This window comes from Fopius arisanus, unplaced genomic scaffold, assembly GCF_000806365.1.
Source record: "Fopius arisanus strain USDA-PBARC FA_bdor unplaced genomic scaffold, ASM80636v1 scaffold00081, whole genome shotgun sequence".
NCBI lineage: Eukaryota > Metazoa > Arthropoda > Insecta > Hymenoptera > Braconidae > Fopius > Fopius arisanus.
In genome coordinates this window covers 144,786-157,566 of record NW_011887820.1, presented here as the reverse complement: position 1 = coordinate 157,566, position 12,781 = coordinate 144,786, and the positions used below count along the sequence as shown (strand labels likewise).

At 39.2% G+C, this 12,781-nt stretch overlaps 2 protein-coding genes across 3 annotated transcripts in view; one reads left to right on the top strand and one right to left on the bottom strand.

The window, feature by feature from the left end:
- The window catches only part of LOC105270201 (cyclin-dependent kinase 20), a 161,997-nt gene that overhangs the window by 42,679 nt on the left and 106,537 nt on the right, over nt 1-12,781 (top strand). The gene's annotated exons all lie outside the window — the stretch shown is intronic.
- Nucleotides 5,178-6,124, bottom strand: LOC105270200 (sprT-like domain-containing protein Spartan). The gene is made up of 2 exons (XM_011310986.1): nt 6,046-6,124; nt 5,178-5,966 (listed from the first exon to the last, which is right to left on the bottom strand). Exon 2 carries the CDS (start codon nt 5,964-5,966, stop codon nt 5,346-5,348), a length of 621 nt encoding a protein of 206 aa, XP_011309288.1. The 5' UTR covers nt 6,046-6,124; the 3' UTR covers nt 5,178-5,345.

Below are 12,781 nucleotides of genomic sequence, written 5' to 3'. Positions count from 1 at the left end.
TTTTTTTTCACTCATAAGTTGTATCTTCATCAGATCAAACTGTTCGAACTGACAGATATTATGTTCCAAATTATTCAAATGCGTTTGTCCTTCTATTTGCATTTGCCTTCGTCCTTGAAAGACGAAAAATTTACAATCAGGCGAGATTTTTCGAAAACAGCTACGTAGAGATCTGAATGGTGTAATCAATGGTTGAATTAAATTTTTCCACTTGAAAATAGATTTCCCTGTTGGAAAATCTGGATGTTCTCATCTCATCCAATCTCATCTCATAGGATGTTCGGTAGAGATACAATCGAATTGATGATAGAATTCGTGGAAGTTGCTCATTCATTTCATTTGTATGGGAGAAAATCTTCGTATTTTTTGTCATAGTATAATTTTCCTAATTCATTTCATAGAATTCATTATAGGACTATCAATTCCTCAGAAGAAGTTGATGAGCTAAAAGAATGATGGTTGTCTGTGTAGGAATGGGAGGTCCTCGAAAATACCTATTCAGTGGAAATTTAGTCCTCAAAAATGCCACAGTATAAATGAAATCCCATAGGTATAGGTTCTTTCGAGGACATTGATAAATTTGGTGTTTCTCCTGCATTATCAATATTTATTTTTGGTTTTACAATGTGACCTGTGCATAAAAATTTTCCACAGCTTGATAAAACTGCCGGGATTGATGAGATTTGCTCAACAATATATTCTATCACTAGCACTGATGTTAATCAACTAGAAATTGTTAAAACAAATCACACGAAAATCCGTTGAATGATTCCATTGCGTCCCGGTTGAATTTTCAATTATTTACAAAAATTCCAACAGGATTGATCATCTACTTACAGAACATTGAGAGAAAACGCGATGTAATTGTTCAATGCATTTGTTAGGGTGTTCTATTAATTCGCATGTCACTGCATGTATACCATTAATTAATGAGCAGCCAATGACGGATTTTGGAGGAGTTATTTAGTTGAACGATTGATCAAGCTGATTGTAATAAAACACTAGGTCCTCAAAAGTACCTATAGTTTTGAAAATAAAGACCTCGAAAATACCATAGCGTATGTGAAATCTCATATTCATGGGTACTTTTGAGGACGCCGTTGACTTTCGTTTTGTTTTCAGTCATAATATGTATGTATACCCGATCAAACTATTGGAACTGATAGATTTTATGTTCCAAATTATTCAAATGCGTTTTTTATTCTATTCCTTTTTGCCTCGGTCAATGAAAGCCAAAAAATTACAATTAGGCGAAATTTTTCGAAAACAGCTATGTAGGGGAAACTGAATGGTGGAATCAATGGTGGAATCAAATTTTTCCAGTTGAAAATACATTTCCCTGTTGGAAAATCTGCATGTTCTCGTCTCATCCAACCTCATCTCACAGGATGTTCGGTAGAGATACAATCGAATTGATGATAGAATTGGTGGAATTTACTCAATCATTTTATTTGTATGGGGAAAAATCATCGTATTTTTTGTCATAGTATAATTTTCCCAATTCATTTCACAGTATTCTTTGTAAGATTATCAATTCCTCAGAAGAAGTTGATGAGCTAAGATAATGATGGTTGTCTATGTAGGAATGGGAGGTCCTCAAAAATACTTATTCATTGGAAATTTAGTCTTCAAAACTGCCACAATATAAATTAAATCTCATAGGTATATTCTCCTTCATTATGATTGTTTATTTATAGTTTTACAGTGTGGCCTGTACATAGAAATTTCCGATATGGATAAAACTGCCGGGATTGATCGAATTTACTCAGCAATATATTGTATCACTAACATTGATGTTAATCAACTAGAAATTTTACCACACATCCCACGAAAATGAATAATTCCATTGTGTCCCAGTTGAATTTTCAATTATTTACAAACATTCCAAGAGGATTGATCATCTACTCACAGAACACTGAGATAAAACACGATGTAATTGTGCAACGCATTTGTTAGGTTTTACTAACAATTCGCATGTAACTACATGTATACCATTAATTAATGAGCAGCCAATAACCAATTTTGGAGGAGTTATTTAGTTGAACGATTGATCAAGCTGATTGTAATAAAACACTATGTCCTCAAAAGTACCTATACTTTTGAAAATAAAGACCTCGAATATACCATAGCGTATATGAAATCTCATATTGATGGGTACTCTTGAGGACGCCGTTGACTTTCTTTTTTTATCTCCCCTAATTTGTACCTATATCAAATCAAACTGTTGGAACTGATAGATTGTATGTTCCAAATAATTCAAATTTGTTTGTTCTTCTCTTTTCTCTTGCCCTCGTCCATGAAAATAGAAAAATTACAATCAGGAAAAATTTCTCGAAAACAGCTGTGTAAGCGAAGCTGAATGGAAAAATCAAACTTGGCAAGTTGAAAATTGATTTCCCTATTGGAAAATCTGATGAAGATATACAAATGCTGATAGAATGTTCGGTAGAGATACAATCGAATTGATGATAGAATTCGCGGAATTTACTCATTCATTTTATTTGTATGTGGGAAAATCATCATATTTTTTCTCCTAGTATAATTTTCTCAATTTATTTCATAAAATTCTTTGTGATACTATTTGTTCCACAGAAGAAATTCAGGAGCTGCGAGAACAGTGGTTCCCTGTGTAGGAATGGGAAGTCCTCGAAAATACCTGTTCATTTGAAATTTAGTCCTCAAATTTGCCACAGTATACATGAAATCTTATATGTTTAGGTCCTTTCGAGGACATCGTTTAATTTGGATTTTCTCCTCCATTATCATTCCTTATTTATGAATTTACCATGTGACCTGCGCATAAAAGTTTCCATGGCTTGATAAAACTGCCTCGATTGAGGGAATTCGCTAAACAATATATTCTACCCCTAACACCCAGGTCAATTAACTAGAAATTTTACAACACATCGCAAGACAGTCCGTTGAATAATTGCATTGTGTTCCAGTTGAATTTTCAATTATTTACAAAAATTCCAAGAGGATTGATCATCTTCTACAGAACACTGAGAGAAAACGAGATGGAATTACTCAACGCATTTGTTTGCCTTTTTTAACAATTCGCATGTTACTGCATGTGTACCATTAATCAATTAGCAGCCAATGACCAATTTTGGAGGGGTTATTTAGTTGAACGATTGATTAAGCTGACGGTTTTAAAACAAAAGGTCCTCGAAAGTAACTATTCTTTTGAAAATAAAGTCCTCAAAAATACCATAGCGTATATGAAATACCATATTCACGGGTACTTTTGAGGACGCCGTTGACTTTCGTTTTTTTTTTTCACTTATAATTTGTATCTATATTAGATCAAACTGTGAACTGTGTGTGTATTTGTGATATGACGCTTTGTGTAGAGCAAGATGAGATTCATACAGAAAAGTTTTACCAAAATTCCTCTATGTCTCTTCAATTTCAACATATTGTCCTAAATCTAATTTTGAAGGTGCAAAGCGCTTTAGCCGTGGTGAACTCTACTATATATACAGTAAAATATATGTGGTGGTATTTTTGAGGACGGTCCCCAAAAGTACCATTATGGATGTTTTCGGCAGAAGATTATATATATAAGGGAAAGTAATGCATACATACCTTTACAAAATCACGGAGAACTAATATATGCAAAAAAATAGGTGTCTAAAAAAATGTCCTCAAACGCACCATTAGACATATATATATATACATATATATATATATGTATATGCTTAAAATACAACTCACCGTTGCATACTGGGGATCCTAAGAGGAGCTCAAAAAAGCAAGGAGTACCCTTTCGGGAACTCCAGTCCTACGCGAGGTGGCCTCCAGTATCTCGGTACCCTCGAAAACAAGAGCCATATCGTCCATCCGATCACTCCACCACAGGAACCAATCCCTCTCAGCTCCAGCAACGAAAAGCTCCTCGAACTGTACCACACCAGGATGATGAGCATCGACAAAATAATTAACCAAAAAATAAACCTCACGAGCGAATACTCCCACGATCCATAATAAAGGAAAATGAACACGCCAAAAATCAGACCTTACGAGAAGACACACAGACTCAGACACACACACGAGAAGAACAAGACTGAAGAGTTGCTAGGAAGAAAATGATAACTCCGCGGAGACCCAAAATCAAGGCCTTACCAACGAACCGGCCGGAAATACCAACTACGACACCACAGAAATGCAAACGCAGGAGAAACCAAGTCAGACTTCACCATTTATAGAATTCGCTGAAAACAACGATTGAGAAAAATTATTAATTTGTAAACAAATATATAGACATATATTAAAAATATATATATCTACATATTTGTAAGTAGTATCACATGTATAACGGAAAAGCCCCGAAAATCCTAAACGATCGGCTGACAGAGAACTAAGGTCACACAAAATCGAAAATCATTTATAGGCATTAAATAGACCCGACCCCTAGAACCAAAAAAGTTCGGAGATTATTTTCATGTTTGACATCACTTTCCCCTCGGAAAACGCGATCCCACCCTCACAAAGAACCGTGATACCAATAAACACACTAACTTCTATCAACATAACTCACTTAGATCACATCAAAATCAAAATTTAACTAACCTAATAGGGAACCCTGATCCCTAGAATCTAAAAGTTTGGAAATTAATTTTACATTTGATATCACCTTCCCCAAGAAAAGGTGATGCCGACCCCTACCGACTACACTAGACTAGCATCACACTAACTCCTATCCAAATAACTGGATCACCTGGATCACACCAAAATCAAAATTTAATTAGCCTAATAGGGAACCCTGACCCCTAGAATCTAAAAGTTCGGAAATTAATTGTACATTTGACATCACCTTCCCCAAGAAAATGTGATGCCAACCCCTACCGACTACACTAGACTAGCATCACACTAACTCCTAGCGACATAACTCACCTGGATCACATCAAAATCAAAATTTAACTAGCCTAATAGGGAACACTGACCCCTAGAATCGAAAAGTTCGGAAATTAATTTTACATTTGACATCACCTCCCCCAAGAAAAGGTGATGCCAACCTCATTCCGCCACATGCCACTCACTTACGTAACTCAACTAACGCCATTAATAGGAAATTCAAAATTTATTATAGATCAAAAATATTCACAAAAAAAAGGGAAAGCTTATAACAATAAACATACAATAATAAAATTAAAAATATAAGGAAAAACTTACAACATTAATAATACTTAAAAAATACAAAGAAAAACTTAGACATAAAAGTTCAGAAGGAGAAGAGGCACTCTAATCTTCTTCCCAGCTCTCGTAGAGCTTAGAAAAAGAAGAAGAAAGGGAGATGGAATCAAAAAAACAAAAAAATTTTCTTTCAAAACAATAAGAAAAACTTATGCCTCAACAAAAATACCCCCACAGCGCTTCTCGTGGCGGGGGAACCAGGAATAAAAAATTGAATCAGGGGGCCTCCTGATTCCCCGAACCTGCTTCATCCCGCATCTGTCACACCGGTAAAGAATCTCGAGGCCGAAACCCCGCAACCTCCTCCAATTGACATCCGAGTCATCCTCAATATTGCATCGAAGGGCAAGGTTCAGCCTCTCCACCTCCGCCCTCCAATTTGGGCCATGAGACCCATTCTCCACCCTATTCCCTCCCATCACATCAACATGAGCATGGCATAACTCATGGACAAGGATACGCACCAACCAGGTTCTACTGATCCCTGCAGAAAAAAGACACTCCTGAAGGAAGATTTTTTTCTGCAGGAAATCAGTGTACCCAAAACAATCTTTATAGTCCTTTGTCCGCCACACCGTGAAACCCCGGAGACGTCCACCAAAAAACCTCTCATCCAGCAGCTTCGCCAACCCACGATAATTGGGATCAGGACCCAGCACAAGCCCTACAAACTCAACCAACCCCTCAGGTACACCACAGTCCACCCGGAACAAATTCACCCGGGGTTGACGCCCAAACATTCTCTGCCACTCGCGTTTCGATCCACGCATCTGAAACAAGCAACAAACAGTAAGAAAAAACACTCAACAAACTAACAATTGATTATCCTATAGAGAAAAACATAAGTACCTTGTAACCAACGACAAAAACACACTAAAACACCAAAACACTTCAAAAAAACGGAATGGGACACCTGTTGCTTGCAACCTCGAAAATAAATGAATAATAGATTAACAACTCACCCCAACAGCTGACCATCCACGCGGTCCAATGACCCAGTGCCTCTGCCGGCCGTAATTAGCATGCTAATTAGGTCACACCCCCTACTTACCGACACGGATGGCCACTCACGCGGTTCAGTGACCCAGTGCCTCTGCCGGCCGTAATTAGCATGCTGATTAGGTCACACCCCCTACTTACCGACAAACAATTTAAAGATTAACGCGCGGACCGTAACCGTTTAAAAAATAATAATAAAAATTCTAATTTTCCGATAAAATCTCACCCAAAAAATAGGAAAGATTTTCTCCGCGGGGGCTGTAATGTCCAGCTTATTTTATCAATTCCGCAACATCATTAAATTAAATAAGAAAAAGTAAAGTCAATGAACCGCCGCCACAAAAATTGGGCAATCCACCAAAACCCGCCACTGACCTCAGGGGAATATGCAACGCTGCATTCCACAAAGGCCATCGCCAGGAAAAATTCAACAACTCGCAATTTTTTAGCAAGTAAAGCCAAGCTAATGAACCCGAAATCAGAAAGGTGGAAATCACGCCACCTCTCCCACTTTTAGCAATTTCCTAATTTTCAAAAAAGAATAAATAGGGGAGCCTCCAAAAAAATTAACCAGTCTGAAAAAACCTGCTCCCTAAAGAGCTACAAATTCCTGGCGGAAATATCATTGGAATCGGTCCGACTTTGACTAGTGTTTCGGATTTAATCTATATTATTAAACATTCGGAGTGCTCCTGAATAATATTAAGGAGCATTAATTAGAAATTGTTCGGAGATACGACATCCTTAAACCGAGAGTAAACGGTTTTCTTGCAGATCAAGGGAATCAGCAGTAATTGTTGGTGAATAGTGGGTTTGACGCAATTTTAGCTATTAGTGACTATTAAAAACTATTGAGAAATTAGACTCAAATTCAATTCCAACCAAATTTAACAAGTGAAAGATAGGTACTCCACCTAAGTATCTGTAATAGTGTACTGATTGTCATCTGGCAGAGAAAAGTGGTGGAATCACCCTCAGCATTCACATCCTATAATTTATAACCAGTCTCCGTGAGTAATTCCTCAGAAATAAAATCCAAGATAGATCCAAAATTGATTGCAAGGTTTTTCTAGTTTATCATTACTGTCAATTTTTCTTATGTACGAATTATCAAAACGAATTTAAATAAATAGTTAAAGTTAACGGACCTAATCTTTTTCCTACTTCCTCTAACTAATTTCCACTGAATTATATTAAACGCGAGAATCATTCACAGGTAAGAATAAAAAGAAAGAACAGCGTCGTCCAAAAAATTAATTAAGAAATTCTAGCTGATTTACAAAAGTAAATGTCCTCCGCCGCGAAAATTCTCTGGACATAACATTAGTGATTGAACAGGATGATTTAACATACGCGATTTGAGAATAGGAAGCAGGCCTCCGATAACCGGTGTTAGTGGGATAATTACATGAAAAATTCTTTCAACTTTAAAACTCCCAAAAAAATTAAATTTGTCGATTTTAATAAAACATTGAGCTTTAAATGAGATACTGGATGCTGGATACAATGTTATAAGTTACAGCGATTTTAAGAATCTTGACATTAAAGTACAGATAAAACCTACGAAACGAAAGTTATTGTAATGCAGTTTGTATGCAGTGGATCAGGTTTCAGGAGTCGACTTTTGAAGATTACACAAACATTCGTGGATAATAAAATATATTATCAAATAAGGTTTGCGACGTAATTTTTGGACATTCACTGCATCTTCCGTCCATTAGCCTGCCCTCTGGTACCGATCACCCCAACAAAAAAACAAAAATCGAAATGTTAGGCGCCAGCTCATTTAACGGATTGACCACCGCCATTAAATTCTTCTCAACCTTCAGCTTCAGCAAATCCAGCAGCTCGATATGTCGAGATTTATTAAAACAAGCTGAAAGGGGATACGATTAGGACTCTCATAAGAATGAATAAAATATAAAATTATGCATGGAGGGCGCTAGGGTCGCGATCTGTGACGGTTGATTTTCTGTGTGGGTCCGTTCATTTAGTCGTCTTTTTGAGTTTTTTTCGCGTTTTGGGAGGTTTGAAGGAGCGCTGAGTGAGCGGTTCTGAGTGGAGAACAGGTGGAAGTGTAGGCAACGCGGGGGTGCAGCGTTTTGTGGCGGTTTTTCTGCAGTCTTGCAAACTGCAGTGGCAACGTGGTTAGGGACGCCAAGAGAGGGAGAGAGCGGGAGTGGAGAGAGAAGAAAGACGGAGAGCGGGAAGCCTGGGTAAGATATGGCAACCTGTGTTCACAGGACGCCAGAAAATGGCGATGAGGGCCTGGCTGAGGGCGAGGTGGTTATGGGGAAACGAACGGAGATTGGCGGTGGACGGGCATTAACCGAGAAAGAGGAGGTTACACAGGTAAAAAAGAAGAGGGGCCGGCCCTGTAAAAAAGACGGGGAAAGGGGGAATAGAGAATTTCATGCTGAGGGGTGGCGAATCGCTAAAAATTCCAGCGGGAAAGGAAATTCCACGTACGCCCGAGAAAGGATGGGAAATCGTCAGGAGTAGGAGCGAGTCGGCAAGCAGGGGGAGGTCCGATGAGGAAAAACCGGTGGATGAAGGAGATGTGGATGACCCAGGGGTAGTAGAAGCAACGGGAGATGATAAGGCTAAGGCGCAAAGCAGACAGGATTGCGTGGAGAGCCTGCCCCACTGCCAGGGCAATGAGGGGCGATTAGGTGGAGGCCTGATGACGCAGGGGGTAGGGGTCGGCGGTCTGGATGGAGCGGGAGAAATGAAGAATGAGCACCAGTCGGTGCTGGAAAGGATGGATAGGCTGGAGAAAGTAACGAACGACCGTATGGGCAAGCTGGAGGATCTGGCGGAAGACCTAAGGATGATCATAAGGCGAGTGAAGGGCCTGGTGAGAACCCTTATAATCAAGGAGAAAAGCCCGGAGGGGAGGGGCCAAGGAGAAGGGACCGCGGAACAGATAAACTAGTAGGTGGTATCAGCACGGGCGTGGAGGCAGTTAGGGATGAGGTAGAAACATTGAAGAGGTGGGTCGGCACCCTGGCCGAGGACGTTGACCCCGTGAAGGAAAAATTGGAGCAGGCCGCCTGGAGAACGAGACGCAAGAGAAGAGGGAGGGGTTGGGAGGTCGAGAGGGAAACGGAGAAAAGTCCAGGGAACGAGGAGGACAAGCCCAGTGGAGCGGCTGGGGGGACGAGGAAAACGTCAAGGTGGGAGCCGAGCCAGAATGTGGAAGGGCCTGGAAGGGCTTGTGAGGAGCTGAATAGCAGCTGTGAGGAGGACCATCATAGTTTCCCCCTCTCTCGCCCCCTAAGTCGACCTTGCGGTACTCGACTGCATCATCGGGTTAGAAAGTGGCACCGGATGGAAGGAAAGGTGGTGCTGATTGCCAGCTAGGACCAGGCGGGAGTTCGGGAAAGCCCCCGCGGGAGAGGCAAATCAGGGAGAAATGGCTGCACCAGGAGCTTCTGGAAGGGCTGGCATGGAGACAGGGAGCCCCGGGAGAAATACCGGAGAGGGAACGGGAGTTCGAATGGAAGGAGACATCGAAGAGAAGGAACAACGTGGTAGGTACGGGTGAGGTCCGATGAGGTAGTATTCTCAAAAGAATTCTCAAAGTATACTCATTTTTAGTCGCTCTAGACTTTTTAACCATGTTGGTTACATCTTCCAACATTGCATATTTTGCATGTTAAAGCGCGTGTTGATAATAAGGTGGAGACAATGAATAGAAGTGAGCTACGGCAATTGAATCTAGTTGTTTTTCAAGAAGAGCCCTAGAATCTTCCCCATGTACTCGAATTGCCTCTCTAAGGGCAGCCCTATGATATTCTTTGAGTCTACGCAAGAAATCTTGCACGGCCTCATTTTTATACCGCGGACAATCCCTCCGTTCTTCCGGAGTTCCCAATTTGGTTTTCTCGAGTCTGGAATTGCTGCCTAAATCTTTTAATAAATCCAAAATAGAGAAAAATGTTTTCCTTTCAATTTCTGATCTGGCAGGATATGTTATTTTTGAGTAGAGGACACTGATCTATAAACCCTCTTTACTCGTAGGTACGACATGGATCACATATTGAACTTCTTCCTCGAAAATATTGAAAGTAATTATATCGTGCTTATTCCCGTAAAAAGCAGGGACATTTCTGAAAAGATGCTTTGCATTTTCAAATTCAGTATCATAATCTGCAGCTGTTACTTGACCATTTAAAGTGATATTTCCGCGGTTGGCCATGGTGAGAACACGTCGATGATGCGAGGGACGGGAAAAATTGAGAAAATTGCCCCCGGTGAGAGTTTCGACGAGTCTTAAAATTAGATGAGTACGAAATGACACAAGTATTGTAGAATAAATAGAAGATCTTTTTGTGAATCACTGCTGAATTAATAAAATTCTATTTTTCAGATTTCCAATAGCGGGTTAGCTCAACGGAAAACGTCAAGAAAGAACTGCGCGACGGATGCTAGAATTAAGTTAATTGGAATAAAAATGTTTGTACGCGCTGGGCTTTAAAAACGAGCTTGAATCGAATGTAAAACTGTTGAAAGGAATTAAATGACTAAGCGGTTTACAAGGTGGGCCTTCGAATATTCCACCATTTTTTTATTTGTTATGTGCCGGTTGGGAAACCACATCAGTTATTCTTTAAAAATAAAAATGCCTTCGAATTAACGTAAATAAAAATAATTTAAGTCGGAGTATTGCTCATGGACTCGTTCCCGTTAAGTTTGACGAAGTTGTACCTTATAGATTTGCGTGGTCACTGTGTACCTTTCTTTTCTGAAAGAATTGATTAAAATTTCTGGGAAAGTAGGGACATTGTGAATTCCTAAAACCAGATTTACAATATCTACTCAGGATGTTTATTTATGCTGATTTTCGTACTACATTTGAAAACTATTATTCCTTTGATATGAATAATATGGTGGATATGAATGTTACAATTTTTTTATGCTTAAATTTACTTACAGTTCTTGCTTCTGTCAGTTTGGTTACAATTTTTATTTTCCCAGAGGTGTTCTCATGTGTGCTCTGGGCTTCAGAATTTTCGTTGTAAAATGCAGTGGGCTTCAATGGTTTTCGGCCACACTGAGTAAAACACACATGACCGGTTTTACAATTTAAAACCGACGAAATTTCTAAAAATCCGCGTTTCGGATTTGGAAACAAATGAGAAATCACACGCTAAAAATGTTTGAAAAAGAGCGTTTGGAGCCGCCGAAGCTCTAGATGATTTTAAGTGTGATTAAAGTGGAGAAGGAGAAAAATTCTAAAAATGCCAGTAATCTAACGGATTTCAGGCGAAGATCAATTTACCGAAAAATAGCGATGTTTCGAGGATGGTTTAGATAACCACCGTAGTTCAAAAAGGTATTATTATTATTATCGGTGCCGTGGCTGTAGTCCGATTTTGAAAGATGACGTGACTCGAATTTCAATCTCCAAGGAAGAGAACCGTAAGGTTGCACGATTTTTCTGCGAGTGCAGTTTAATTATTTTTAATTCGGTTTTAATTTGAATTTGGGCGTTAGGTAGTTGAAGTGGGGGTGAGTGATGGCGAAAATTCGAGGTGTGATGTTTCGTCAAATAGTCGAATTTCCGGTGATTTCTGCTCTAGTTTTATATTGTATTTTATCGAACTTCAAGTAGTCCGAGTTATTTGGAATGATTTTGGAATTGTCGAAAGACAAAGATCCGTCAGTCATTATTGAACGAAAGGTGTCATGAAAGATCTTAATTCTCAAATTACCCACAAAAGATACGTTCTTAATTTTAATGTCATCATGGCAAGCCAAGGAAACACCCAGAGCTCTAATCCACTCACGCCCCAAAATTGGCTGGCTCGATTCAGGCAAAACCAACAGCTCCAAATCCTTCTCTTCACCCTTTAAATGAACATCAACGTTTAAAATTTTCAGACAAATGATTGGAGTGCCAGTACCTATAATCCTATATAATCCTAATTTATTAAAATTGAAATATGTATTATATTCACGACTCGAAATGGCAGAAACTCTGCTAACTACAAAAATAAACTCTTCTCCTTAAATTTTAAGACAAACTGTCGTTTGTTTGGAGTCTGATTTAGTAAATTTTCCTAGAGATTTATGATTCTCCTCCAGTTTAGTAATTTCATTCAAATAATTTATGAGCTTGGCCGGGATTGGAAAAGAAAGCAATGCCGGTCCAGCCACGAATGTGGGGAAGTTTCATTGACACTTTGTGTAGTTAGACGGGGAAGTACCTTAAATCAGAGGTGGGCAACCTCAGGTAGGCTCGGAGCTGCAGCCATAAAATTATTAAGGTTCCAATTACAAGGGATCTAACGTGATTACAAGGGTTGTCGTATATTTGTGTGGTAGGGTAACATCGAGCAATGGTGCATGCGCGTGATTGACGTGTGAGGACAAAGTGGTTTAAATTTTTATGCACGTGTTTGGACAGTTTCTTTTTGATAAAAAAAATGAAATTGACAGATGATGGTTTAGATTCAATATTCATCGCTGAAAATGAAAGTCGGATGCTCGTGAACTTGAGGAAGAAATATTTCATCGCCAATTGAAGAATCGAGGACGCCGATAATTTTTTTGATTGTGAGATTTGTTCATTTTAATTTGG

What these genes read in the sequence shown, in the direction of transcription:
- LOC105270200 (XM_011310986.1), bottom strand. Translation starts at nt 5,966, where the DNA reads ATGCGTGGATCGAAACGCGAGTGGCAGAGAATGTTTGGGCGTCAACCC.